At 38.9% G+C, this 25,455-nt stretch overlaps 1 protein-coding gene across 10 annotated transcripts in view; it reads left to right on the forward strand.

The window, feature by feature from the left end:
* Positions 1-25,455, forward strand: part of TFDP2 (transcription factor Dp-2) — a 207,625-nt gene that overhangs the window by 30,563 nt on the left and 151,607 nt on the right. For 7 of the 10 annotated variants that reach the window (XM_069563821.1, XM_069563788.1, XM_069563812.1 and 4 more), the window contains one exon: positions 23,576-23,678. In XM_069563821.1, the coding sequence (XP_069419922.1) occupies positions 23,652-23,678 (27 nt within the window). In that variant the 5' untranslated portion in view covers positions 23,576-23,651. Of the gene's footprint in view, positions 1-6,834; positions 6,926-23,575; positions 23,679-25,455 lie in introns of all 10 variants that reach the window. The other 3 variants (XM_069563787.1, XM_069563804.1, XM_069563857.1) reach the window with 1 other exon arrangement.

A 25,455-nucleotide genomic window follows, 5' to 3' on the forward strand; every position in this document is an offset into this window, starting at 1 on the left:
GATGAGCACAATAAAGGACAGAAATGGTATGTACCTAACAGAAGCAGAAAATATTGAGAAGGCAAGAATACACAGAAGAACTATACAAAAAAAGATCTTCATGACCCAGATAACCACGATGGTGTGATCACTCACCTAGAGCCAGCCATCCTGGAATGCAAACTCAAGTGGACCTTAGAAAGCATCACTACGAACAAAGCTAAACAAAGCTAGTGCAGGTGATGGAATTCCAGTTGAGCTATTTCAGATCCTAAAAGATGATGCTGTGAAAGTGCTGCACTCAATAGGCCAGCAAATCTGGCAAACTGGAAAACTCAGCAGTGGCCACAGGACTGGAAAAGGTCAGTTTTCCAATCCCAAAGAAAGGCAATGCCAAAGAATGCTCAAACTACTGCACAGTGGCACTCATCTCACACACTAGCAAAGTAATGCTCAAAATTCTCCAAGCCAGGCTTCAACAGTATGTGAACTGTGAACTTGCAGATGTTCAAGCTGGTTTTAGAAAAGGCAGAGGAACCAGAGATCAAATTGCCAACTTCCACTGGATCATCGAAAAAGCAAGAGAGTTCCAGAAAAAATCTACCTTTGCTTTGTTGACTATGCCAAAGCTTTTAACTGTGTGGATCACAACAAACTGTGGAAAATTCTGAAAGAGATGGGAATACCAGACCACCTGATCTGCCTCCTGAGAAATCTATATGGAGGTCAAGAAGCAACAGTTAGAACTGGATATGGAACAACAGACTGGTTCCAAATCAGGAAAGGAGCATGTCAAGGCTGTATATTGTCATTATATTGTATAAGCTTATTAAACTTATATGCCGAATACATCATACAAAATGCTGGGCTGGATGAAGAATAAGCTGGAATCAAGATTGCCTGGAGAAATGTCAGTAATGTCAGATATGCAGATGACACCACCCTTAGCAGAAAGCAAAGAAGAACTAAAGAGCCTCTTGAGGAAAGTGAAACAGGAGAGTGAAGAAGCCAGCTTAAAACCCAACATTCAGAAAACTAAGATCATGGCATCTGGTCCCATCACTTCATGGCAAATAGATGAGGAAACAATGGAAACAGTGAGAGACTTGATTTTTTTTTGCTCCAAAATCACTGCAGGTGGTGACTAGCCATGAAATTAAAAGACACTTGCTCCTTGGAAGGAAAGCTATAATCAACCTAGATAGCATTTTAAAAAGCAGAGACATTACTTGACCAACAAAGGCCCTTCTGGTCAAAGCTATCATTTTTCCAGTCATCATGTATGGGTATGAGAGTTGGATTATAGAGAAAGCTGAGCACCAAAGAATTGATGATTTTGAACTATGGTGTTGGAGAAGACTCTTGAGAGTCCCTTGGACTGCAGGGAGATCCAACTTGTCAATCCTAAAGGAGATCAGTCCTGAATATTCACTGGAAGGACCGATGGTGAAGCCAAGACTCGAATACTTTGGCCACCTGATGCGAAGAAGTGACTCATTGGAAAAGACCTTGATGCTGGGAGAAATTGAAGGCGGGAGGACAAGGGAACGACAGGGGATGAGATGGTTGGATGGCATCACTGATGCAATGGGCATGAGTGGCATGGGCATGGGAATGTCTGATGGGTAGGGTTCACAAAGAGTTGGACGTGACTGAGCAACTGAACTGAATTTGTTACGATTTTGCATTTTTTTTATGTAAGAACTTCAGTTTAAGTCTGCATTTGGCAATGAGGAGTTCATGATCTGAGCCACAGTTCAGCTTCCGGTCTTGTTTTTGCTGACTGTATAGAGCTTCTCCATCTTTGGCTGCAAAGAATATAATTACTCTGATTTCGGCATTGACCATCTGGTGATATCCATGTGTAGAGTTTTTTTTTGTGTTGTTGGAAGAGGGTGTTTGCTATGACCAGTGCGTTCTTTTGGCAAACCTCTATTAGGCTTTGCCTTGCTTCAGTCCGTATTCCAAGGCCAAATTTGCCTGTTAACCCCAGGTGTTTCTTGAATTCCTACATTTGCATTCCAGTCCCCTATAATGAAAAGGACATCATTTTTGGGTGTTAGTTCTAAAAGGTCTTGTAGGTCTTCATTCTGTGTGGATCACAATAAACTGTGGAAAATTCTGAAAGAGATGGGAATACCAGACCAACTGACCTGCCTCTTGAGAAACCTATATGTAGGTCAGGAAGCAACAGTTAGAACTGAACATGGAACAACAGACTAGTTCCAAATAGAAAAAGAAGTACGTCAAGGCTGTATATTGTCACCCTGCTTATTTAACTTAGATGCAGAGTACATTATGAGAAATGCTGGGCTGGAGGAAGCACAAGCTGGAATCAAGATTGCCGGGAGAAGTATCAATCACCTCAGATAAGCAGATGACACCACCATTATGGAAGAAAGTGAAGAGGAACTAAAAAGCCTTTTGATGAAAGTGAAAGAGGAGAGTGAAAAAGTTGACTTAAAGCTCAACATTCAGAAAACTAAGATCATGTCATCTTGTCCCATCACTTCATGGGAAATAGATGGGGAAACAGTGGAAACAGTGTCAGAATATTTTTTTGGGATCCAAAATCACTGCAGATGGTGATTGCAGCCATGAAATTAAAAGACACTCCTTGGAAGGAAAGTTATAACCAACCTAAATAGCGTATTGAAAAGCAGAGACATTACTTTGCCAACAAAGGTCTGTCTAGTCAAGGCTATGGTTTTTCCACTGGTCGTGTATGGATGTGAGAATTGGACTGTGAAGAAAGCTGAGCACTTTTGAACTGCGGTGTTGGAGAAGACTCTTGAGAGTCCCTTGGACTGCAAGGAGATCCAACGAATCCTTTCTAAAGGAGATCGGTCCTGGGTATTCTTTGGAAGGACTGATGCCAAAGCTGAAACTCCAATACGTTGGCCACCTCATGCGAAGAGTTGACTCATTGAAAAGACTCTGATGCTGGGAGGGATTGGGGGCAGGAGGAGAAGGGACAACAGAGGATGAGATAGCTGATGGTATCACCGACTCGATGGACAGCAATTTGAGTGAATTCCAGGATTTGGTGATGGACATGGAGGCCTGGCGTGCTGCAATTCATGGGATCGCAAAGAGTTGGACACGACTGGGCAACTGAACTCAACTGATGTAAGAACTTGGCATTTTTTTCCTTTTTTAAAATCCCTACATTTTCCTTCTTGAGTTTTTCCTTTTTTTTTTCTTGCTACTGTAAATTCGGAAATTTTCACCATTAATTCTTCTAACTAGTTATCAGAAGGCATATTTTTTATGCATAAGAAAGCTGTTAATTTCTGAGCATGAATTTTGCAATCTGCTTTATCACTTGTTTGAAAGATCTTTCCAGTTGATTCTTTGGGGCTTCTCTGTTAACAGTCAGATCATCTGTAACTAATGATAACTTTATCTCTTCCGTCACTGTATATACATCTGTTATTCTTCTGTGTGGTTGCATTGGCTGATATCCATAGTACAATGTTCAATAATAGTGGTGAGTGGTAAGAATAAACGTTATTCCTTCTTATTCTTTAAACGGACTGTTTCTTTAATGATACCTGATGAGAAATATATCCATAAGTGCTGAAAGGGCATGTGATAAAATTCTGTATGCATTCTTATTAAAATATAATCTTCTCAAGTATTGATCATTTTTCTGCTATTTGGTGTTGATAATGAGAGTTTACCAAAGCTGTATAATGAATGCATCTTAAATCTTATCATATCCTTTAAAAGTATAGTTTAGTATTTGCTTTAAAGGCATTAATAGTTAATTATTAATAATAATTAAAATGTATTCTTATGGATAGAACTTATTTGTAAGAGTATTCCCCAGTTGCTCTTTAAATGGGAAACCTTTTGACCAATTAATTTTTTTCTGTAGTAACTTGTCAGCTTAGATTTTCTGCCTCTTCTGGAGATAGTTTTTGGTAACTCATTTTGTCCAGGTCCTCAGTTTATCTGCTCCCAGGCTAAAAAGGTGCTCTTACGTTTTTTTCAGTTTTATCTGACTTGGTGTTAATTTTCCCTGTTTATCTTTTCCTATGCTGTGTATTTGTTTAAATACTGTGTATTTGATTATTGTTTTAAAGGACGTAGGTGTTAGATTATTACTCTTTATTTTCTTTTTTTTTACTTAAATGTTTGCCTTACCTGAGATTTTTTTTTTTTTTTTGGTTTTCACATATTTATTGGGGGCCGTCAGGGAAGGGGCTGTACCTGAGGTATTTAAATAGTATGTGGAATAATATAATAAACCCCCTTAATATCTGGTAATTCTGCTTATACAGTCTGACATGTAGCTGAAACCTTTGTTCCTTAGCTTAAATGCTTTCCATCTTTTGCACAGAGAAGAGAAATTCGGTGTTGTGTGTGTTAATTTCTGTGTGCATCTTACGTTTTTATTCTTTCAGGCACTATGCATTTTTTTGCATGGAAAATTAGAGATACCAAGGGAACATTTCATGCAAAGATGGGCTTGATAAAGGACAGAAATGATAGGGATCTATCAGAAGCAGAAGATATTAAGAAGAGGTGGCAAGAATACACACAAGAACTGTACAAAAAAGATCTTCACGACCAAGATAATCACGATGTGATCTATGTGTGATCACTCACCTAGACCCAGACATCGCGGAATGTGAAGTCAAGTAGGCCTTAGGAAGCATCACTATGAACAAAGCTAGTGGAGGTGATGGAATTCCAGTTTAACTGTTTCATATCCTAAAAGATGATGCTGTGAAAGTGCTGCACTCAGTACGCCAGCCAATTTGGAAAACTCAGCAGTGGCCACAGGACTGGAAAAGGTCAGTTTTTATCCCAATCCCAAAGAAAAGCAGTGCCAAAGAATGCTCAAACTACCGCACGATTGCACTCATCCCACACGCTAATGAAGTAATGCTCAAGATTCTTCAAGCCAGGCTTTAACAATCCATGAACTGTGAACTTCCAGATGTTCAAGCTGGTTTTAGAAAAGGCAGAGGAGCCAGAGATCAAATTGCCAACATCCATTGGATCATCAAAAAAGCAAGAGAGTTCCAGAAAACATATACTTCTGCTTTATTGACTGTGCCAAAGCCTTTGACTGTGTGGATCACAATAAACTGTGGAAAATTCTTCAAGAGATGGGAGTACCAGACCACCCGACCTGCCTCTTGAGAAACCTGTATGCAGGTCAGGAAGCAACAGTTAGAACTGGACATGGAACAACAGACTGGTTCCAAATAGGAAAAGGAGTACGTCAAGGCTGTATATTGTCACCCTGCTTATTTAACTTCTATGCAGAGTACATCATGAGAAACGCTGGGCTGGATGAAGCACAGGCTGGAATCAAGACTGCTGGGAGAGATATCAATAACCTCAGATATGCAGATGACACCACCCTTATGGCAGAAAGTGAAGAGGAACTAAAGAGCCTCTTGATGAAGGTGAAAGAGGAGAGTGAAAAAGTTGACTTAAAGCTCAACGTTGGGGAAACTAAAATCATGTCATCTGGTCCCATCACTTCATGGGAAATAGATGAGGAAACAGTGGAATCAGTGTCAGACTTTATTGTTATGGGCTCCAAAATCACTGCAGATGGTGATTGCAGCCATGAAATTAAAAGATGCTTACTCCTTGGAAGGAAAGTTATGCCCAACCTAGACAGCATATTGAAAAGCAGACATTACTTTGTTAACAAAGGTCCGTCTAGTCAAGGCTATGGTTTTTCCACTGGTCATGTATGGATGTGAGAGTTGGACTTAAAGAAGACTGAGAGCTGAAGAATTGATGCTTTTAAACTATGGTGTTGGAGAAGACTCTTGAGGGTCTCTTGAACTGCAAGGAGATCCAACCAGTCCATCCTAAAGGAAATCAGTCCTGAGTATTCATTGGAATGGAGAAGGCAATGGCAACACATTCCAGTACTCTTGCCTGGAAAATCCCATGGACGGAGGAGCCTGGTAGGCTGCAGTCCATGGGGTCGCTAAGAGTCAGACACGACTGAGCAACTTGACTTTCACTTTTCACTTTCATGCATTGGAGAAGGAAATGGCAACCCACTCCAGTGTTCTTGCCTTGAGAGTCCCGCGGACGGGGGAGCCAGTTCGACTGCCATCTATGGGGTCGCACAGGGTCGGACACGACTGAAGCGACTTAGCAGCATACATTGGAAGGACTAATGCTGAAGCTGAAACTCCAAAACTTTGGCCACTGGATGCGAAGAGCTGACTCACTTGAAAAGACCCTAATGCTGGGAAAGATTGAGGGCAGGAGGAAAGGGGACGACAGAGGATGAGATGGCTGGATGGCATCACTGACTCAGTGGACATGGGTTTGGGTCAACTCTGGGAGTTGGTGATGGACAGGGAGGCTTGGCGTGCTGTGCTTCAGGGGCACAAAGAGTTGGACATGACTGAGCAATTGGACTAACTAACTTATGTAAATATAATCATGTTCCATATATACTTTTTAACCTGTTGCTACATTTGCAAGGTTTATCCTCATTGTAGCCTGTTAATGGATTTTTATTGCTATATGATGTTGTGGTTGTTACAGTACTCTGATAGACCTTCTCTTCTCCACCGAGCTACATGTGTTCCACCTACACAGGCTGGTTGCTTACAGCTGCGTTCCTTACTGGGAATTGCTGTTGGCCAAGATTACACTCTGTCTAAGAGGCATCCTCTGAGAGCTAACTGAGTGAGGCAGAGATATAGTCTCCAAGCAAACTCGCCTCTGTTAGGGACAACTCTGGACAACTCCTTTAGGGACAATGCCAGCTCTGGAGCTCCATGAGCATTACCTGAGGCTCTCGCTGTACCCTCATTGGGCCAGTTTCTCCCCATTCTCACCTCAGCTTCCTTCACTTCCTTCCAGGTGTTTCTCCTAAGAGCTCTTCCCAGGAAACTTCCTGCATGCTGGTCATTGTGCCTCCTCTCTTGTTTTCAAAGGAATGAGTTTAAGACAGGTTGGTATTTTCTTTCAGATGGATAGCGAATTATGTTAAGTAAGCCTTCATTAAGTCAGCTTTGTAGAGTGTACATGCAGTATATTCTGTGCCTTGTAATGCTGTGTGCTGTTTGTCAATGCTTTGGTTAGTATGTTGTATTTACTATCTTCTTCTATTTATATGTTATCTTTGTTTTTTTAAGCACTTGTTTTGATATCTGGGGACATTTGTATCTTTATTTTATTTATTTAAAAAATTAATTTTTTTATTAAACAATAATTGCTTTACAGAATTTTGTTGTTTTCTGTCAAACCTCAACATGAATCAGCCATAGGTATATATATACCTCCTCCCTTTTAAACCTCCATCCCCATCCCACCCCTCTAGGTTGATAGAGAGCCCTTGTTAGAGTTTCCTGAGCCATAAAGCAAATTCCCGTTGACTATATTTTACATATGGTAATATAAGTTTCCATGTTACTCTTTCTTACATCTCACCCTCTCCTCCCTTCTCCCCATGTCCATAAGTCTATTCTCTTTGTCTGTTTCTCCATTGTTCCCCTGCAAATAAATTTTTCAGTATCATTTTTCTAGATTCTATACATATGCGTTAGAATACGATATATATCTTTCTCTTTCTGACTAACTTCACTCTGTGTAATAGGTTCTAGGTTCATCCACCTCATTAGAACTGACTGAAATGCTTTCCTTTTTATGGCTATTCAGTTCCATTCAGATCAGTCAAGCAGTCATGTCCGACTTTGGGACCCCATGGACTGCAGCACGCCAGGCTTCCCTGTCCATCACCAACTCCTGGAGCTTTCTCAAACTCATGTCCATGCAGTCGGTGATGCCATCCAGCCATCTCATCCTCTGTCATCCCCTTCTTCTCTCGCCTTCAATCTTTCCCAGCATCAGGTTTTTTTCCAGTGAGTCAGTTCTTCGCATCAGGTGGCCAGAATATTGAAGTTTCAGCTTCAGTATCAGTCCTTCCAGTGAATATTCAGGACTGATTGCCTTTAGGATGTACTGATTGGATTTCCTTGCAGTCCAAGGGACTCTCAAGAGTCTTCTCCAATACCACAGTTCAAAAGCATCAATTCTTTGCTGCTCAGCTTTCTTTATAGTCCAATTCTCACATCCATACATGACTACTGGAAAAACTAGCTTTGACTAGACAGACCTTTGTTGGCAAAGTTATGTCTGTGCTTTTTAATATGCTGTCTGGGTTGGTCATAACTTGTCGTTCAAGGAGCAACCATCTTTTAATTTCATGGCTCAGTGATATTCCATTGTGTATATGTACCACAACTTCTTTATCCATTCATCTGTCGATGGACATTTAGTTTGCTTCCATGTTCTAGCTATTGTAAATAGTGCTATAGTGAACAATGGGATGCCTGTGTCTTTTTCAATTTTGATTTCCTCATGGTATATGCCTAGGCGTGGGATAGCTGGGTCATATGGTGGTTTTATTCCTAGTTTTTTAAGGAATCTATACCATCTTCCATAGTGGCTGTATCAATTTACATCCTCACCAACAGAGCAAGAGCATTTCCTTTTCTCCACACCCTCTCCAGCATTTATTGTTTGTAGACTTTTTGATGATGGCCATTCTGACCAGTGTGAAGTGATAGCTCATTGTAGTTTTGATTTCCATTTCTCTAATAACGAGCGATGTTCAGCAAGCATCTTTTCATGTGTTTGTTAGCCATCTGTATGTCTTCTTTGGAAAGATGTCTGTTTAGTTCTTTTTCCCACTTTTTGATTGGGTTGTTTGTTTTTCTTGTATTGAGTTGTATGAGCTGCTTGTATATTTTGGAAAATAATCCTTCGTCAGTTGTTTCATTTGCTATCCTTTTCTCCCATTCTGAGAGTTGTCTGTTCACCTTGGTTATAGTTTCTTTTGCTGTGCAAAAGCTTTGAAGTTTAATCAGTTCCCACTTGTTTACTTCTGTTTTTATTTCCTTTACTGTAGAAGGTGGGTCATAGAGAATCTTACTTTATGTCAAGTGTTCTGCCTATGTTTTCCTCTAAGAGTTTTGTAGTTTCTGGTCTTACATTTAGGTGTTTAATACATTTTGAGTTTATCTTTGTGTATGGTGCTAGAAAGTGTTCTATTTTTATTCTTTTGCATATAGCTGTCCAGTTTTCCCAACACCGTTTATTGAAGAGGCTCTCTTTGCCCAATTGTATATTTTCGCCTCCTTTGTCAAAAATAAGGCACCATCGGCGTGTAGGTTTATTTCTGGGCTTTCTATGTTGTTCTGTTGGTCTATATTTCTGTTTTTGTACGGGTATCATGCCATCTTGATGACTGTAGCTTTGTAGTATAATCTGGTCAGGAAGGTTGATTCCTCCAGCTCCATTCTTCTTTCTCAAGACTGCTTTGGCTATTCAGGGTCTTTTATGTTTCCATATGAATTGTGAAGTGTTTTGTTTCACAACTGACGTTTTCAAAATTGGCAAACTTTTAGCCAGACTTATCAAGTAAAAAGAGAGAAGATTCAAATCAACAAAATTAGAAATGATAAAGGAGAGATTATAGCAGATAATGCAGGAATACAAAGGATCATAAGAGACTATTATGAACAACTATATGGCAATAAAATGGATAACCTGGAAGAAATGGGCAGATTCTTAGAAACACTCAGCCTTCCGAGACTGAACCAGGAAGAAATAGAAATTGTGAACAACCCAGTTACAAGTACTGAAATTGAAGCTGTGATCAAAAATCTCCCCAAAAACAAAAGCCCAGGACCAGATGGCTTCACAGGAGAATTCTGTCAAACATTTAGAGAAGAGCAAATGCCTATCCTTCTAAAACTCTTAGAAAACTGTGGAGGTAGGAACACTTCCAAACTCAGTCTACAAGGCCACCATCACCCTGATACCAAAACTAGACAAAGACAACACACAGAAAAGAAAACTGTAGGCCAATATAATATCCCTGATGAACATAGATGAAAAAATCTTTAACAAAATTTTAGCAAACAGAATTCAGCAACACATCAAAAATCTCTTACACCAGGATCAAGTTGGATTTATTCCAGGCATGGAAGGATTCTTTGATATATGCAAATCAATCAGTGTGATAAGTCTGACTCATTGGAAAAGATCCTGATACTGGGAAAGATTGAAGGCAGGAGAATGGGACGACAGAGGATGAGATGGTTGGATGGCATCACCGACTGAATGGAGATGAGTTTGAGTAGACTCTGGGAGTTGTTGATGGACAGGGAGGCCTGGCATGCTGTGGTCCATGGGGTCATGAAGAGTCAGACACGACTGAGCGACTGAACTGAAGTAATCTGAATTGACATATAACATTGTGAGACTGTAATGGTGCACGATATACAAGTTTATGTTGCAAAATGACGACCACATATCGGTTTAGTTTATCAGTTCACATAAGTAAAAACATGTAATTCTTGTGATGAGGACTTTAAGCAAATTTCAGATATGCAGAGTGTTAACTGTAGTCACCATTCAGCGTGTTATATCCTGGAGCTTGTTTGTCTTACAGTTAGAAGTTTGTGCCTTTGACCACCTTCACCCAATTTCCCCCTTCCCACTGTCCTCCAGCAGCCATTAGTCTGCTCTCTCTTTCTGAGTCCAGTTTTTTAAGATTCGATATGTAAGTGAGATCGTACAGCATTTGCTTTTCTCTGATTTATTTTGCTTAGGATAATACCCTCACGGGGCATCTATGTTATTGCAAATGACAGGAGTTCTTTCTTTTTTGTAGTTGAATGATATTCCATTAATGCTTTTAAACTGTGATGTTGTAGAAGACTCTTGAGAGTCCCTTGGACTGCAAGGAGATCCAACCAGTCCATCCTAAAGGAGATCAGTCCTGGGTGTTCTTTGGAAGGAATGATGCTAAAGCTGAAACTCCAGTACTTTGGCCACCTCATGCGAACAGTTGACTCATTGGAGAAGACTCTGATGCTGGGAGGGATTGGGGACAGGAGGAAAAGGGGATGACAGAGGATGAGATGGCTGGATGGTATCACCGACTCGATGGACGTGAGTCTGAGTGAACTCCAAGAGTTGGTGATGGAGAGGGAGGCCTGGCGTGCTGCGATTCATGGGGTCGCAAAGAGTCGGACACGACTGAGCGACTGAACTGAACTGAACTGATATTCCACTGTGTCTGTGGCAGGTTTTATTTCTCCATTCATCCCTTAGTGCCCCCTTAGTTTGTTTCTGTGTCTTGGTTGTTATAAATAATGCTGCAGTGAACATGGGGGTGCAGATAATCTCTTTGAGAGAGTTATTTTGCTTCCTTCAGACACATACCCAGAAGTGGAATTGCTGGATCATATAGTAGTTCTGTTTTTAATTTTTTTGCGGAACCTTCATGGAGTTTTCCATAGGGACTGCACCAATTTACATTCCCATCAACAGTACACGAGGGTTCTCTTTTCTCTACATCCTTGCCAACACTTAGATAGTAGGTGTTGTAACACGTGTGAGCTGATACCTCATTTTGGTTTTGATTTGCATTTCCTTGATGTCTGGTATTGTTGAGCAACTTTTTGTATACCTCTTGATCATTTGTGTGTCGTCTTTGCCCGTTTTTTAATCTGGTTACTTAGGTTTTTTTTGGCTATTGTATGAGTTCTTTTTTTTAAAATTTGATTCTGTGCGGTCTTAGTTGCAGCAGTCAGGGTCTTTGTTGCATTGTGAGGATCTCGTTGCAGCACACAGACTTTCTAGTTGTGACACCTGGGCTTAGTTGCTCTGAGGCATGTGGGAATCTTAATTCCCTGACCAGGAATTGAACCTGTGCCCTCTGCATTGCAAGGCAGATTCTTAACCAGTGGACCACCAGGAAAGTCCCTGAATTGTGTGTGTTCTTTATATATTTTAGATATTAACTTACCAGATAAATGATTTGCAAAATGATGATTTCCTTTGCTTTGTAAAGTTTTTAGTCTGATATAGTCACACATGTTTATTTTTGCTTTTGTTGCCTTTGCTTTTGGCATCAGGTCGAAAAAATTATTGCCAAGACCAGTATCAAGGAGCTTATCCCCAAGGTTGTTTTTTGATGTCCCTGGAACTTGAAGTACAGTTTGGCAGGATATAATATCCTTGGTTTACATTTTATTTTCTTCATATTTCTTGAAAATACTGTTCTCTTGCTTTATATTTTATTTTTGAGTCGTTTGGTATGGTCTACTTCCCTTGCCTTTGTAGATTATTTATCTTTTTGTCAGAATGTGCCAGAGTGTTTTGTTTTTTTTCTTTTTTCCTTTAAACAGTGTTACAAGGATATGTGTTATAGTTGCTCATTCTGGGTCAATTTTCCTAAGTATCTGGTAGGCCTTTTAAGCATGTGGATTCAGGTCTTTTATTTCTGGAAAGTTTTCTTGTTTCATAGTTTTAGTCCTGATGCATTGTTTTGAGTTTCTTCGTCAGGGATGCCAGTGGTGATCTGTCGCTTTTGCCTGTCATCTCGTCAGCCAGTTTCTCTCTGATTATTTTGTTTCTTAGTTTCATTTTTATTCTCTTTATTGTTTTTCTCCTTTCCTTCAACATCATTTATTAGTTTTCATTAAAATCTGTCCCCCTCCGTGTGCCATATAATTTAGCTTTCATTTTTCAATGATTTTATGTGATGATTTTTCCTGCACTATAGTCAACTGTATTTAATATCTTTGCCATTTTTTATTCCAGTTTTATTGAGATGTAATTGACATACACTGCTGTATAAGTTTAAGGTACACAGCAAAATGGTTTGACTTACGTACATCATGAAGTGATTACCACAGGAAGTTTAGTCTTATATAGTCATCCATCATCTCATATAGATACAATGTTAAGGAAATATAAAAAAGATTTTTTAAAGTACTTTCCTTGTGATGAGAAGTCTTAGGATTTACTCTCTTGACAACTTGCATATATAATATACAGCGGTGTTAATGATATTCACCATGAACTTCATTACATCCCTATCTTTGGTTTTGTCTGTTTTGATACTTAGTTTTTTTTTATTTCTGACTTAGGGACTTTTTTTTAACATCTGTAAAATCTTTTTTGATTAATAACCTCAGATACGCAGATGACACCACCCTTACGGCAGAAAGCGAAGAACTAAAGAACCTCTTGATGAAAGGGAAAGAGGAGAGTGAAAAAGCTGGCTTAAAACTCAACATTCAGAAAATGAAGATCATGGCATCCAGTCCCATCACTTCATGGCAAATAGATGGGGAAACAATGAAGACAGTTACAGACTTTATTTTTGGGGGCTCCAAAATCACTGCAGATGGTGACTGTAGGCATGAAATTAAAAGATGCTTGCTCCTTGAAAGAAAAGCTATGACCAAACTAGATAGCATATTAAAAAGCAAACACATTACTTTGCTGACCAAGGTCCGTCTAGTCAAAGGTATGGTTTTTCCAGTAGTCATGTATAGATGTGAGAGTTGGAGTATAAAGAAAGCTGAGCACAATAGAATTGATGATTTGAAGTGTGGTGTTGAAGAAGACTTTTGAGAGTCTCTTGGACAGCAAGGAGATTCAACCAGTCCATCCTAAAGGAAATCAGTCCTGAATATTCACTGGAAGGACTGATGCTGAAGCTGAAACTCCAGTACTTTGGCCACCTGATGCAAAGAACTGACTCCTTGGAAAAGTCCCTGATGCTGGGAAAGATTGAAGGCAGGAGGAGAAGGGGACGATAGAGGATGAGATGGTTGAATGGCATCACTGACTCAATGGACATGAGTTTGAGCAAGCTCTGGGAGGTGGTGACAGACAGGGAAGCCTGGTGTGCTGCAGTCCATGGGTTTGAAAAGAGTTGGACACGACTGAGCAACTCAACTGAACTGAACTGAATTCAAAAGTAGATGGATGTTACAGTTTTTTCCAACTTCATAGTTGATTTGTAGGGAGAAAACCATCAACATGAAAGCTTTCATTTGTGTTTTTCTGACTTTTTCTAGCACTTTGTGTGTTGTGGTATCTTCATTTTGTGGATAGAGTTCCTTGTTTGAGAGTTCTATTGTCACTCTTCCCTTTCCTTCTCAGTATCTTTTAGGAACTTGGGGTGTTGATCAGGAAGAAGGGTAGAGAAAGTCTTGGTATGTGTTGTTTCCATTTCCTTTCTGCAGGGTCCTTAATTTCCTGCCTCTTACTCCCATCTTTCCACTCATTTCTTTGTCTCCAAGAGATACCATCTCTTTCTTCTCTTGCATCTCTATACCTAATACTCCTCCAGAAGCGGTTTCTCAGAGGGTACCACAGTTGATCCAGAAGTTTGTAGATGCTTCCACATTACTAGCGCTGTGAACTATCAAGTCCTAACTTGTGTTCACTGTGTTTGCTCTTATTGTTTTGCTCTTCCTTGGGGTCATTTTGTTTGTGCTTCCTCTAAGTCCCCTGGTTGAGTGTGCTGTTTTTCGTGGATTCTTTTTTACCTCCTCTTACTCTCTGCATCCACAGGCTTGCAGAAGGTAGGCAGTTGGATTTCTTATGAAATGTATTTCTTTTTTCCCTCTACTTATAGGTAATTTGAATGTTTTTGTGATCTCTGTCTTCTGGTAATGATAAGGTTGAGGCATGGGTTCTGTTGTGGTTTTATTTATTCTCCTTGTTTATTCTATATCTGTGTGGGAGGTTGAGGGAGAGATTTCTACTCTGAGAGAGTGATGGCTTATTCTGTTGTTGTGCAGACTTGAAACAGTCCCTATTTTCATATGGTTGTATATCTGAAAAACCCAGAAGAGTCAACTGAAAAACTACTACAGACAAAAAGAGAATCCAGGGACTTCCCTAGTGGTCCAGTGGTTAATGCAGGGGATTTGCATGGGGTCCTCTGTGCTCCCAGTGCAGGGAGTTGGGGTTTGATTCCTGGTCAGGGAACTAGATCCCACATCGTGCAACTAAGAGCTGGTTGCAGCCAACGAAAAAAAAAAAATTTTTTTTTTTTTTTAAGAAAATTCAGTTATATTGTGCTGTATAAAATTAACCAAAAGAAATCCATATGTACAGAAAGCTTGGATGATATGGAGAGCCAGAATAAAAATCAGATTAAAAAATCCCTAAAACCAACCAAACAAAAACTCTAGGAATAACTACAACAGTAAATGCGTAAAACCTATTATATTAGTTTTTTAGGGCTGCCATAACAAACTGCCACTCACTGGGTGGCTTATAGTAACAGGAATTGATTCTCGCACTGTTCTGCACACTAGATGTCTGAGTCGAGGTGTTGGTAGGACCACCTCCCTCTGATGCCAAAGGAAGGAGCCTTCCTTGCCTTTTTCAGCTTCTGATATCCCTGCATTTCTCAACTGTGGCAGCATGCATCCAGTCTTTACCTCTCTCTTCATCTGGCCAACTTCCTTTTGTGTCTTTTATCTTTTCTCTTTTAAGAACAGGAGTCATATTGGGTTAGGGCTCACCCTAATGCCAGTAGGTTGAGGAACTAAGATCATGCTGTGTCATGGCCAAAAGATAAAGTAAAATGGGATTGGTAAACATTTAGGAAAAAACATTGCGTTTTTTAGGGGAATCAGCACAAATACATGTAAGAAAAACTTAAAAAAAAAAAAGGGTTTAGAAACTGCTGTTTTCTTCACCAGTTGCTTCTTTTTGTTTGGCCACATTTTTCTTTTCTTAGGTCTCTTGGGTGAGTTGAACATTTTTGCTGACGTAGTTTTTGTACAATGCTGCAAATTACATGAATTCCCAAATGATGTTTTAAAACCTCATCTAGCCTGTTATGATGTATCAAGTTAAGGATACATATTAACAGTTGTATTGCTTATCTGGAGCTACAGTTATCTGGAAACAGGGCTTTGCTAAAGAGCAAATTGGTAACATGGATCTAATCCATGCAGTCATTGTGCATAAACTGAGTAATGGTTTAAAATTTGGCTAGTACACCACTTGATTAAAGAGCTTTTCTGTTAGATTTTTGGCAGGATCTTGAAACGTAATGTTGTTCTAAATTTAGGTAATCTCTGATGTTGCTTCTTTGGACAGGGCAGAAATAAGTTGTCTTAGACTTTTGCTTTCGGTAATTAAGAACAAATAATAAATGTTACCTGTGAAAATATTTGAAACAAAAGTATCCCTTTGGTTTTATTGTGGAAGCTTGTATAAGAACATATCATTAATTCAGTTTTGCCAGGGAATGAGGAAGGGATTCTGTTTCAGTGAATCTACTTGTCAAAATGTAATAATATGTCCACTTTTCCGTAGTATTAATCTGCCAGCTGTCAATTACTTAATGTACTTGTCTATAGGCCTAGCCCATTTGTCCCTGTTATGTGCATCCTTTCTACTGAGTATAGTTGGCTTGAAGCTTGAAAACTGAGATAAGCAAATTTAATAAGAATTTTATGTGAAATAAAATCAAGCAGGTGAAGCAAGGCCTATGTCCTACTAGGTTCGTAAAAGCTAATTTGAGAGCCGTGGACTTTTTTTTTTGCTTCTTTCTGAACTTTGAGTTTTATTCCAGCAGAATAAGGTGCTTGTTAGATAATTGGTGGATGATAAATATATACTTACCAGGCATAGTCAAGAAATGAGTATTTCGGTTTCCAAAGAATTATAGATTGTCATATGTGATATTGCCGGTTTATAAAAATTAGAAAGCACATAATTTTTACTTAACCTTTAGTAAATGTAACTTAATATCCCCGGTTCAGATGTTTTAGCTCTTAAAAGTTTTCCAAGGCTTCCATTAATTTATGTTTGTGTTTATTTCAGGCCGCACTGGGTCTTTGCTGCTCTGCTTGGCTTTCTCTAGCTGCTGTGAGCGGGGGCTACTCTTTAGTTCTAGCGCACAGGCTTTTCACTGCGGTGGCTTCTCGTCTTGTGGAACACATGCTTAGTTGCTCTGCAGTATTTGGGACCCTCCCAGACCAGGGTTTGACCCTGTGTCCCCAGCATTGGCAGGTGAATTCTTAACCACCATGGAAGTCTGGCTTCCCACTAATTTAATTAAAAAGAAAAGAAAAAGTAATATCCTGCATGATTGCGCTTCCAGCCGTATCTCTCCATCTTGTTCCGTCTTGCCCTTTGTTTTCAGGTACATAGGTCTCCCTTCAGCTCCTCGAACTAGCCATGTGTTTTTCTTCCTCTGAGCATTTTCCTGTAATGTTTGCCCCCTCTGGCTGTGAGTCCCCTTCTCTGCCATTGGCTTCTTCCATTTGTCTTTTGAGCTTAGTTCAGACTTCCACAGAGGAATCTTCTCCAAAACCGCCAGAGTTCCAGACCCTGAGTGCACATGCTTCCTTTGTGTCTTTGTTTCTGTAGCGCTGCTTCTCGTATATTGTCATTACGTAGTTAGCTGGGGAGTTCATTGCTGAATGTCTGCCTTTAGAGTCAAAATGTAGGCTCCATGAAGGCAGAGACTGTCATTGTTTCTCGAAGCATCTTTAATGCTCAGCCTATGGTTTGACCTGCAGCAGGCTGTCAGTATTTGTTGAATAAGTGAACCAAATGAGTAGTGCTCAGATTAACACTATTCAGTATTTCCCCACACATATGTAGAAGCTGTTAAAAGTTGTTATTGACTGCTTGTCGTGTTAACCAGTTTTTACTGTTGTGGAGAGTCCTGGGTAAAAGCTTATGTAAACCCAGACAGAATTTTTGTTTTTTTTTTCAATTAAAAAAAAAAAAAGCAATGATGCGGGTTGTGAAGGAGGTCCAAGAGGGAAAGATGTATGCGTACATTTAGCTGATTCACTTTGTTGTGCAGAGGAGACTAACACAGCATTGTAAAGCAACTGTACCCCAATTTGAAAAGTGAATAATGAGCATTAAAGCAATTATCTTTTTTTTTTTAAGTGTAAGATGTTGATGGTTCCTTAGAAGAGCAGCTTTTTAAATTTCCCTCTTGGCTACTCTTCCTTTCACCTTCAACATCGGTGAAGTTAAATATATTCTATTATAAAAACTTTTCCCATAGCATTTTTTGGAATTAATGAACACAGGTATAATGCCCAACCCCCAAAACACTTCATCATAGGAAAGTGACACCCAACATTCTGCTGTTTTGGATGTGTGAACGTGCTCAGTGTTTGTGTCTTTTCATTTTCTGCTGCCAAATCATATTAAATGAGATTAACATTTTTATAAGCATGAAAAATAAAATATCGAGTACATAATTTAATGAGTATTACTTTTTTGAAACTTATGATTCTTTTATTGTTAATTTTTTATTGGTGTGTAGTTGCTTTACAATGTTGTGTTGTTTTCTGCTGTACAGCAAAGTGAATCAGCCATATGTGTGTGTGTGTGTGTGTGTGTGTATGTGTGTGTGTGTATCTCCCCTCTTTTTTAGATTGCATTCCCATTTAGATCACCGCAGAGCACTGGGTAGAATATTACTTAAAAAGCAAACACAAAACAAATATTTCTTGGGTTCCAACCAGGTGTCAGACACTGGCTGTGTGATAAGTGAAAAGGCAGAGGGTTCCTGCCCTCGTGTGATTCACCCTTTAGTTGCAGAGATGGCCCGCAATTTGATTATCACACAAATAAATAGGTAATGACAACCAGATGCGTCCTTGGGAAGGAGAAGGTAGGAGAGCATTGTTAAGTAGAGACCCCCTAACCTGGTCTCTGTAGTGGGAGAATTACAGTTGCCCAGAGAAAGTGACATTTGAGAGAGATCTGAAGGAAGGAGACTTAATGCCTGGGAAAAACTCCAGGCAGAGAGAACTAGCAGGCAGAGGCTCAGAGACAGGAGGAGCGTGCCTTTGAGGAGGAAGGCCAGTGGACGTGGATGAGAGAAGGGTGTGGGAAAGTGGCTCAGCACAGAGCTGAGGAAGTGGGCAGAGAGCAGAGGGGACACTGAGGACTGGGTCATTACAGCGTGATTACTGTCACCGGTATAAAAATGTAGGAAATCTGATTGTCCGCCAGCAGAGGACTGGTGGTGTAAGTTACGGTGTAAACGACGTAAAGGAACATTCTGTAGCTGTAAAAGGGAGGAAGTTTACTACCCAATCAGAAGAATAAAGAATTGTAGATTTCATATTGAAATTTAGAAATAGAACCTTTAAAAAAAGGGAAAAACTCGACCCAATGATATATGATTTGTTCTGTAAGAAAAGAATTGTTTTGGTAAAGTAAGTTATCCTTCTATATACGGATTTATTGTGATAATTATTTATTTTGTCATGTTTTCAAGGTAAAATATATTTTATAAAGTAGCATAGTAGTTTAAAATACGTCCACTGGGCTGAGATCCTGGGTTGATATTCTGGCATTGCCATTTGCACACCTGGTTAACTGGGCAAATTAATTCAACTTTTTAAAGCTTAGTTTTGTTATTTGTAAAATGTGAACAGTACTAACATTTATCTGATAGAGTTGCAGTATGAATTGAATGAGAGAATATATGTGAATCACTTAGATAGATATGCTCATCACCTAAGAAAAAAGTTATATATTGTCACTTCCTATGAAAATATCTTCTAATTAATCTCCTTTATCAAGAACCTGGTGGGCTGCAGTCCATGGGATCGCGAAGTCGAACACAACTGAGCGACTTCACTTTCACTTTTCACTCTCATGCATTGGAGAAGGAAATGGCAACCTACTCCGGTATTCTTGCCTGGAGAATCCCAGGGACAGAAGAGCCTGGTAGGCTGCCATCTCTGGGGTCGCACAGAGTCGGACATGACTGAAGCGACTTAGCAGCAGCAGCAGCAACAGAGTGCAAAAAGAATACTGAAGAAAGTTATATCAAAAGCAACTCTGTGGTTGCATTTCAGAGATGGAATTATAACTGCTATTTGTTACCTGATTTACTGTTGTATATATTTTCCAAACTTTGAAACGAGCATATATTTAAAATTACTACCATCTTCCATTTAAGTATGCTTTGTCTTCTGTTTCAGTGGTTTTTGCTGAAATTTTTATTTTTAGGAACATCCCTTTCAGCAGTGTTAGAAAGTGCAAATCTCAATTCAAGAGACGTTAGTTCGGTAAATGTATTCATAATTATTTTTGCTTTCCTCCTTATATTTTGATTAATGTTGTACCAATTTAAAAGGCTTTGTGCCCACAGCTGCTAAGTTGTGATTGGAAAGGAAAGGGGCTTCCTTTTTGAGACCATCTGTGGGAGTTGCATTGTCTGAGTCTGACAAGAGATCATGGCAGATGGTGAGGTCACTGAGACTGACTTTTTGAGCTTGACATAATGTGCTCATGAAGCTGGAAGAAGAAATCCGACTTATTTTTTTAACCAACAGAAGAACATGGTGACAGGAAGAAGTGTACAATTGTTGAGTCTGGATGAAACATAATGCATCAGTGCACATGACTGGTTTAATCTTTGACAGTCGCCAGGACTGCCAAGGTAGCTGTTTGTTGAAACATTGGTGCTGTGTTTATTTACGTTCTAGGCCCTTGATTTAAGTCATATGTTGCAAATAACATTTAGATTAAAGACAGTGTAGAAAAAAAGACAAAATTTAAAGATACTTAGAAATGTATATTTTTAAATTGAAAGATTATAGGCTGTCACTCAAAGCCAGTGCAGCCTACTTCTTCATTTTTAATTGAATAAAGATCTCTGTCATAGTCTCATGTCTTTTTGTAACATTTATCTTAATGTAATTTTATATAGTTTAAATTACACTTGAAGGTTTATGCTTACTGTTTCATCTATTAGGAGCTCTCTAGTGTCTGGATTAGTATTTTGCTCATAGTGTGTGTTCAGTAAATGTTGACTAGGTACATAAATTAATGAATGAAGTTATTGCTGACTCTTTGTTAATTTCAGATGAGTTTTTTTTTTTTTTAACCACAATTAAATGCTTTTTTTTGCCCTACTTTGAAATTGGATTTATGTTGTGGTCTTTATCACTTCTACTATGTGTGAATTATGTAGTATTTATTTTGGAGGAAGAAACCTTAATTTGTCATGAGAAGTCAGTGAGCCATTTTTTCCTTAATATTAATGAGTACTTTTGCTAGGCGGCGTCCAAATTATTTTCCACGTCTTGACTCATTTAATTAAGTAGATGTATTGTGCTACTACTCTTTTGTAGATGAAGAGATTGAAGTACAGTGATGTTAATATCCATGTGCTTAAGCTACTCATGTACTTTGGCTCTATTTCAAACATTTATCATTTAGGTAACATTTAGAAGTTACAGTTTGTGCTTACCTCTGGTGAGAAGATGCAAAGGGAATACTAAACAAAATTATGTTTTGTCTTATTAAGCTCAGTTACTATAGCTAAGGTATGTTTTTATTTGTCACCTCTTGTGTATTGAAATAATAACACCTTGTTAATTTCTTGTTGTTTGCATGAGTAACAGTGCCACTCACTAACCCAGTCCTTAGGAAATATAATCCCGAATGGAACACTGAGTATAATAAGGAAGCAGATGCTCAGAGACAAGGAGCTGTAACCATTATAGCCATACTCTGAAAATGAAGAAATGGGAGAGGGGGGGAAAAGGGCATTTAGCTGAATCTGGTAGCCCAGCCTAACAATGACTGCTTATATTTCACTGACCAGAATTATGTCATGGCCAACCCATCTGGGAGGGAGACAGAAAGTAGTAAGTAGTTTAGTTGGGCGTATTGCTGGTTTGGTGAATGCGATGGGATTTCAGGAACATTTATCTCATATTTGTAACACTGAAGAGTATATAACAGATAATTGATAAAAGCGAAACAGTTCCAGTGTAGGAACTTGATTCTCATATCCACTCATGGTAGATGTGATCAAATCTGCTGCTACAGTGGGAAAGCAAAAATCACAGCTGTACTTCAGGTCTTACTTGGGCTTTTAAACATATGTTTTCTTTATCATTGAAAAATCACACTGTTCTAGTGAAAGGTAAAATATTTCCTCACCACCCCCTGCTCCGCAGTTTTACTTGTAGGTTCAAATTCTACCATGTGAGGCAGACGTTTGGAGCCTCTGTTGCTTTAAGCCCTTACTATTTACGATCTTTTTAAAGTTAAGTTTTATTCTTCCCTTTGAATGTCCTATTAAAGTTTTAATTTTGAAATAATTTTAAAATAAGAGAAAAGTTGCAGAAATAGGCAAAGATCTTTGGAATGCCCCTGACCTAGAATCACGAGTTTGTCAACGTTTTGCCGCACGTGCTTTATCACTCCTGCTTTCTCTATATGTACAAATTATATACATTTATTAGTCATTTGAAAGTATGTTTCTGCATATCCTTTCACTAGTAAATATTTTGGTATATTTTTCCCTAAGGTTGAGGAAAGTGAAAAAGTGAAAGTGTAATCACTTGGTTGTGTCCGACTCTTTGCTAGTTCATGAACTATAGCCCGCCAGACTCCTCTGTCCAAGAGGTTCTCCATTCAAGAATGGAATGGGTAGCTAGCTATTCCCTTCTCCAGGGGATCTTCCCAACTCAGGGGTCAAACCTGGGTTTCCTGCATTGCAGGCGGATTCTTTCCTGTCTGAGACACCAGGGAAGCCCATTCACTTAAAAAAAAAAAGAAAAACAGAACACAATCCTCTGATCAGAAACAGGAAATGAAACAGTACAGTTTTCCAGTCTGCAGACCATGTTTCGCTTTCTCTAGTTGCCCCAATAATGGTCTTCATAGCAGTTATTTTTTGTGGTTCAAAGCCCAGTCCAAGATCATGCATTAAATGTAATTTTCATATGACTTTAGTCTTGAATCTGTAATGTTTCTTTAGCTCTCCTTTGTTTTTCATGATAAACTAATATTTTTAAGAACTCAGGCCATTGTTTCATAGAATGTGTCTTAATTTGCATGTCAGCCTCATTGCCTCATGATTCGATTTAGATGATACTGTGTCCATCGCAGTGCGCCTGGGGAGATGCATGATGTTGGTTTATTCTGTTGTTGGCCATAGGCAGCTTTCATCACCTTGGCTGTAGTGGTTTGTGCCAGGTTTCTTCACTGTAAAATTTGATGTAAGATGTATTTTGTAGGGCAATATTTCAAGACTATATAAATATCCTTTTTCTCACCAAATTGCATTTAATCATTTTAGCATCTTTTGATGATTCTTACCTAACCCATTAATATCACAGTGTTTACAGATTGGTGATTTTCTAACTGCTTCATTTCTTTGTACATATTCTTATATTGCAAAGAAGACATTTCCCTTCCTTATTATTTGTTTCTATAAATGTGAACTCTCAGATTATTATTTTATTCATTGGGTTTAGAATCTGTTACAGTCTGTTGTTATTAGTGTGTACTTAGGTGCTTAATTGCCCCTTGAAACTGGCATAAGTTGTCCCTTTATGTTGTGGACTTGCTAAGCCGTCTCCTGTATGCTTTTAATATGTCTCTGTCATTCCTTCCTTTAGACACTCAAAGTGTTCTAGGTTTATCTCATGCGTTTCCTGCCCCATTGCTGGGATCGGCTGTTTCTCCCAGAATCCCTGGTGTCGCTTTCAGTGGCTCATCTACACCAGCATAGTGTAATATTTCAGAGTCCAGGCTCTGTCACTTCTTAGCTGAGTTGGTTTGGTTGAATTATTTAACATCACGAAATTGCAAGTTTTATCTGGTTGATGACAGTTAGAATGGTCCATATCTCGTAGTGGTGTTGTGAGGATTAATTTAGGTAATTAAAAAACAATGAATATCACATAGTAATTATGACATAAGTGTTGCTTGTTATTATGATGACTATTACATTACTGTTCCCTCTTTTTCCCTTTAACAGGATATTCTTTTAAAGAATTATTGAAGACGAAGTTTTTTTATTTGCTTTTTAATGGCTTTACAGAATTTTAAATTGAATGCAGTTTGACATGACGGCAAAAAATGTAAGTATTTGTGAATTTTTAAATGTAAGTATTTAAAATAAGCTATACTTTTTCCATGCACATTTTCTTCACCATTTTGACGAATCAAGTTCGGTTTACCGGCATCAATGTATTACCTGTGTTTGTTTCTGCAAAGAAAGAGACTGTGAACTTGAACGCTGCTGAAGCTCGTCTCACGGCCACAGTAGCCTTGTTGCAAACCGCTGCCAGGTTGCTCCGACTCAGCAGCTGCAAAATTGTTATCTCCAGAAATGTACCCACCCCCCTCCTGTTTCGTGTACTGTTAATAAATTTGCTTTGGTGCTTGCTGGAGAGTTACTTGGCATTATTGAGAAAAATCACTGTTTTCTTTGGCTCGGTTTTTTTTTCTTTTGGATTTACCCTTAAAAATGCGTACAATCAGATGTTGTTCAGAAGCAGCCTGCTGTCCTCCTTGAGGTGATTCCCGACGTAAGTTGTTTTGGGGAAGTTATTCTTTTTTCTTCTTTTGTTTAAGACTGTCATTTCTGAATCTATTTCCTTTCAAGTTATATTGTTATTATACCAATGGATTTGTTTCCAGTTAAGGGGAAGGATTATGCCAGAAAATAAATACTACAGGATTTGTGGCAATAACTTATTATAATTACTATACCCAGATTATTAGTTTGGACTCTGATTGCAGGTAACAGAAACCAGCTTGGGCTACCTTAAACCAAGAGGGAATTTATTTTAAGGCTAAAGGGATGTCTCAAGGAATTCAAGCGTAGAAACTGAGCAGACCCTCAGAAAGATCTGGGTCCAGAAACTTGAAATCTACCAGGAATTGAAGCAGTATTTAGTTTTCATGTGTCATCTCTGTGTATTTCTGTGCATTAGCTTCATTACTCTGTGTCTCTCTGCAAAGCATCTTCCTGAGTTCACAGTCAGTCAGCATCTCGATCTGCTTGTTACGGTACTAGCCCGTTTAGAGAAAGAGAGAGAGAAGTATGAAGGAAGGGAGGCGAGTAGCCTGACAGATCCTGTCTGCTTATTTCAGCTCTAACTTCAGACTCCTTGGAGAGGACTTCTGGCACAGCCCTATAGCTGATATCCACTAGTAGTTTGGTTAGTTATGACCAGAGAGACAAGTGTTATTATGGAAAAAGATCTTGTGAACCAGACAGATATTTCTAGATACTATCCATTATACAGTTCAGTTCAGTTCAGTTCAGTCGCTCAGTCATGTCCGACTCTGCTAAAGAGCATCAAAAAAATAAGAACACCACTCTGATTACTAACTTCTACTTTCCAGTTGTTGATCTGGCTTTTAGGACACACTAGTAGTTGTAAGCAGATACAGACTTTGCTTTGTTATCATATAATTAATTTTTTTAGGATAAATTATCAAGTGTCACCTGCCTTAATCTTGTATCTATTTGTGGCTCTTATATCTATTTGTTTAGTTGCTGTTTGGGGGAAAGAAGAGCAAAGTTTTAGTCTGTGTAGTGGGATTTTTCTTGTTTTTCTCTCCTCCAGGAAAAAGAGAATGTGAAAGTTATCCTGAGCAAAAAGGATGACTGTCATTCAACTAACAAGTATATTTTGGCTTAAAGAGGTCCTTTAAATCTTCCTAGCCATACGTACAGTTTGCTGTATTAAAAGTTGTTTCCTTAAAGTAAAAAAGCATTTGAACCAGTGGTAACTATTCGCCCATTATTTTGTTTGTATATTTGGATGTCATCAAAGAGTATGCTGTTGGTTTCTCTTCCTGCGTCAGCATCCTTGGGGGAGAGGGCTGTTTGATGAGTTGACCCTC

This window comes from Ovis canadensis, chromosome 1 (genome assembly GCF_042477335.2).
Source record: "Ovis canadensis isolate MfBH-ARS-UI-01 breed Bighorn chromosome 1, ARS-UI_OviCan_v2, whole genome shotgun sequence".
Taxonomy (NCBI): Eukaryota; Metazoa; Chordata; class Mammalia; order Artiodactyla; family Bovidae; genus Ovis; species Ovis canadensis.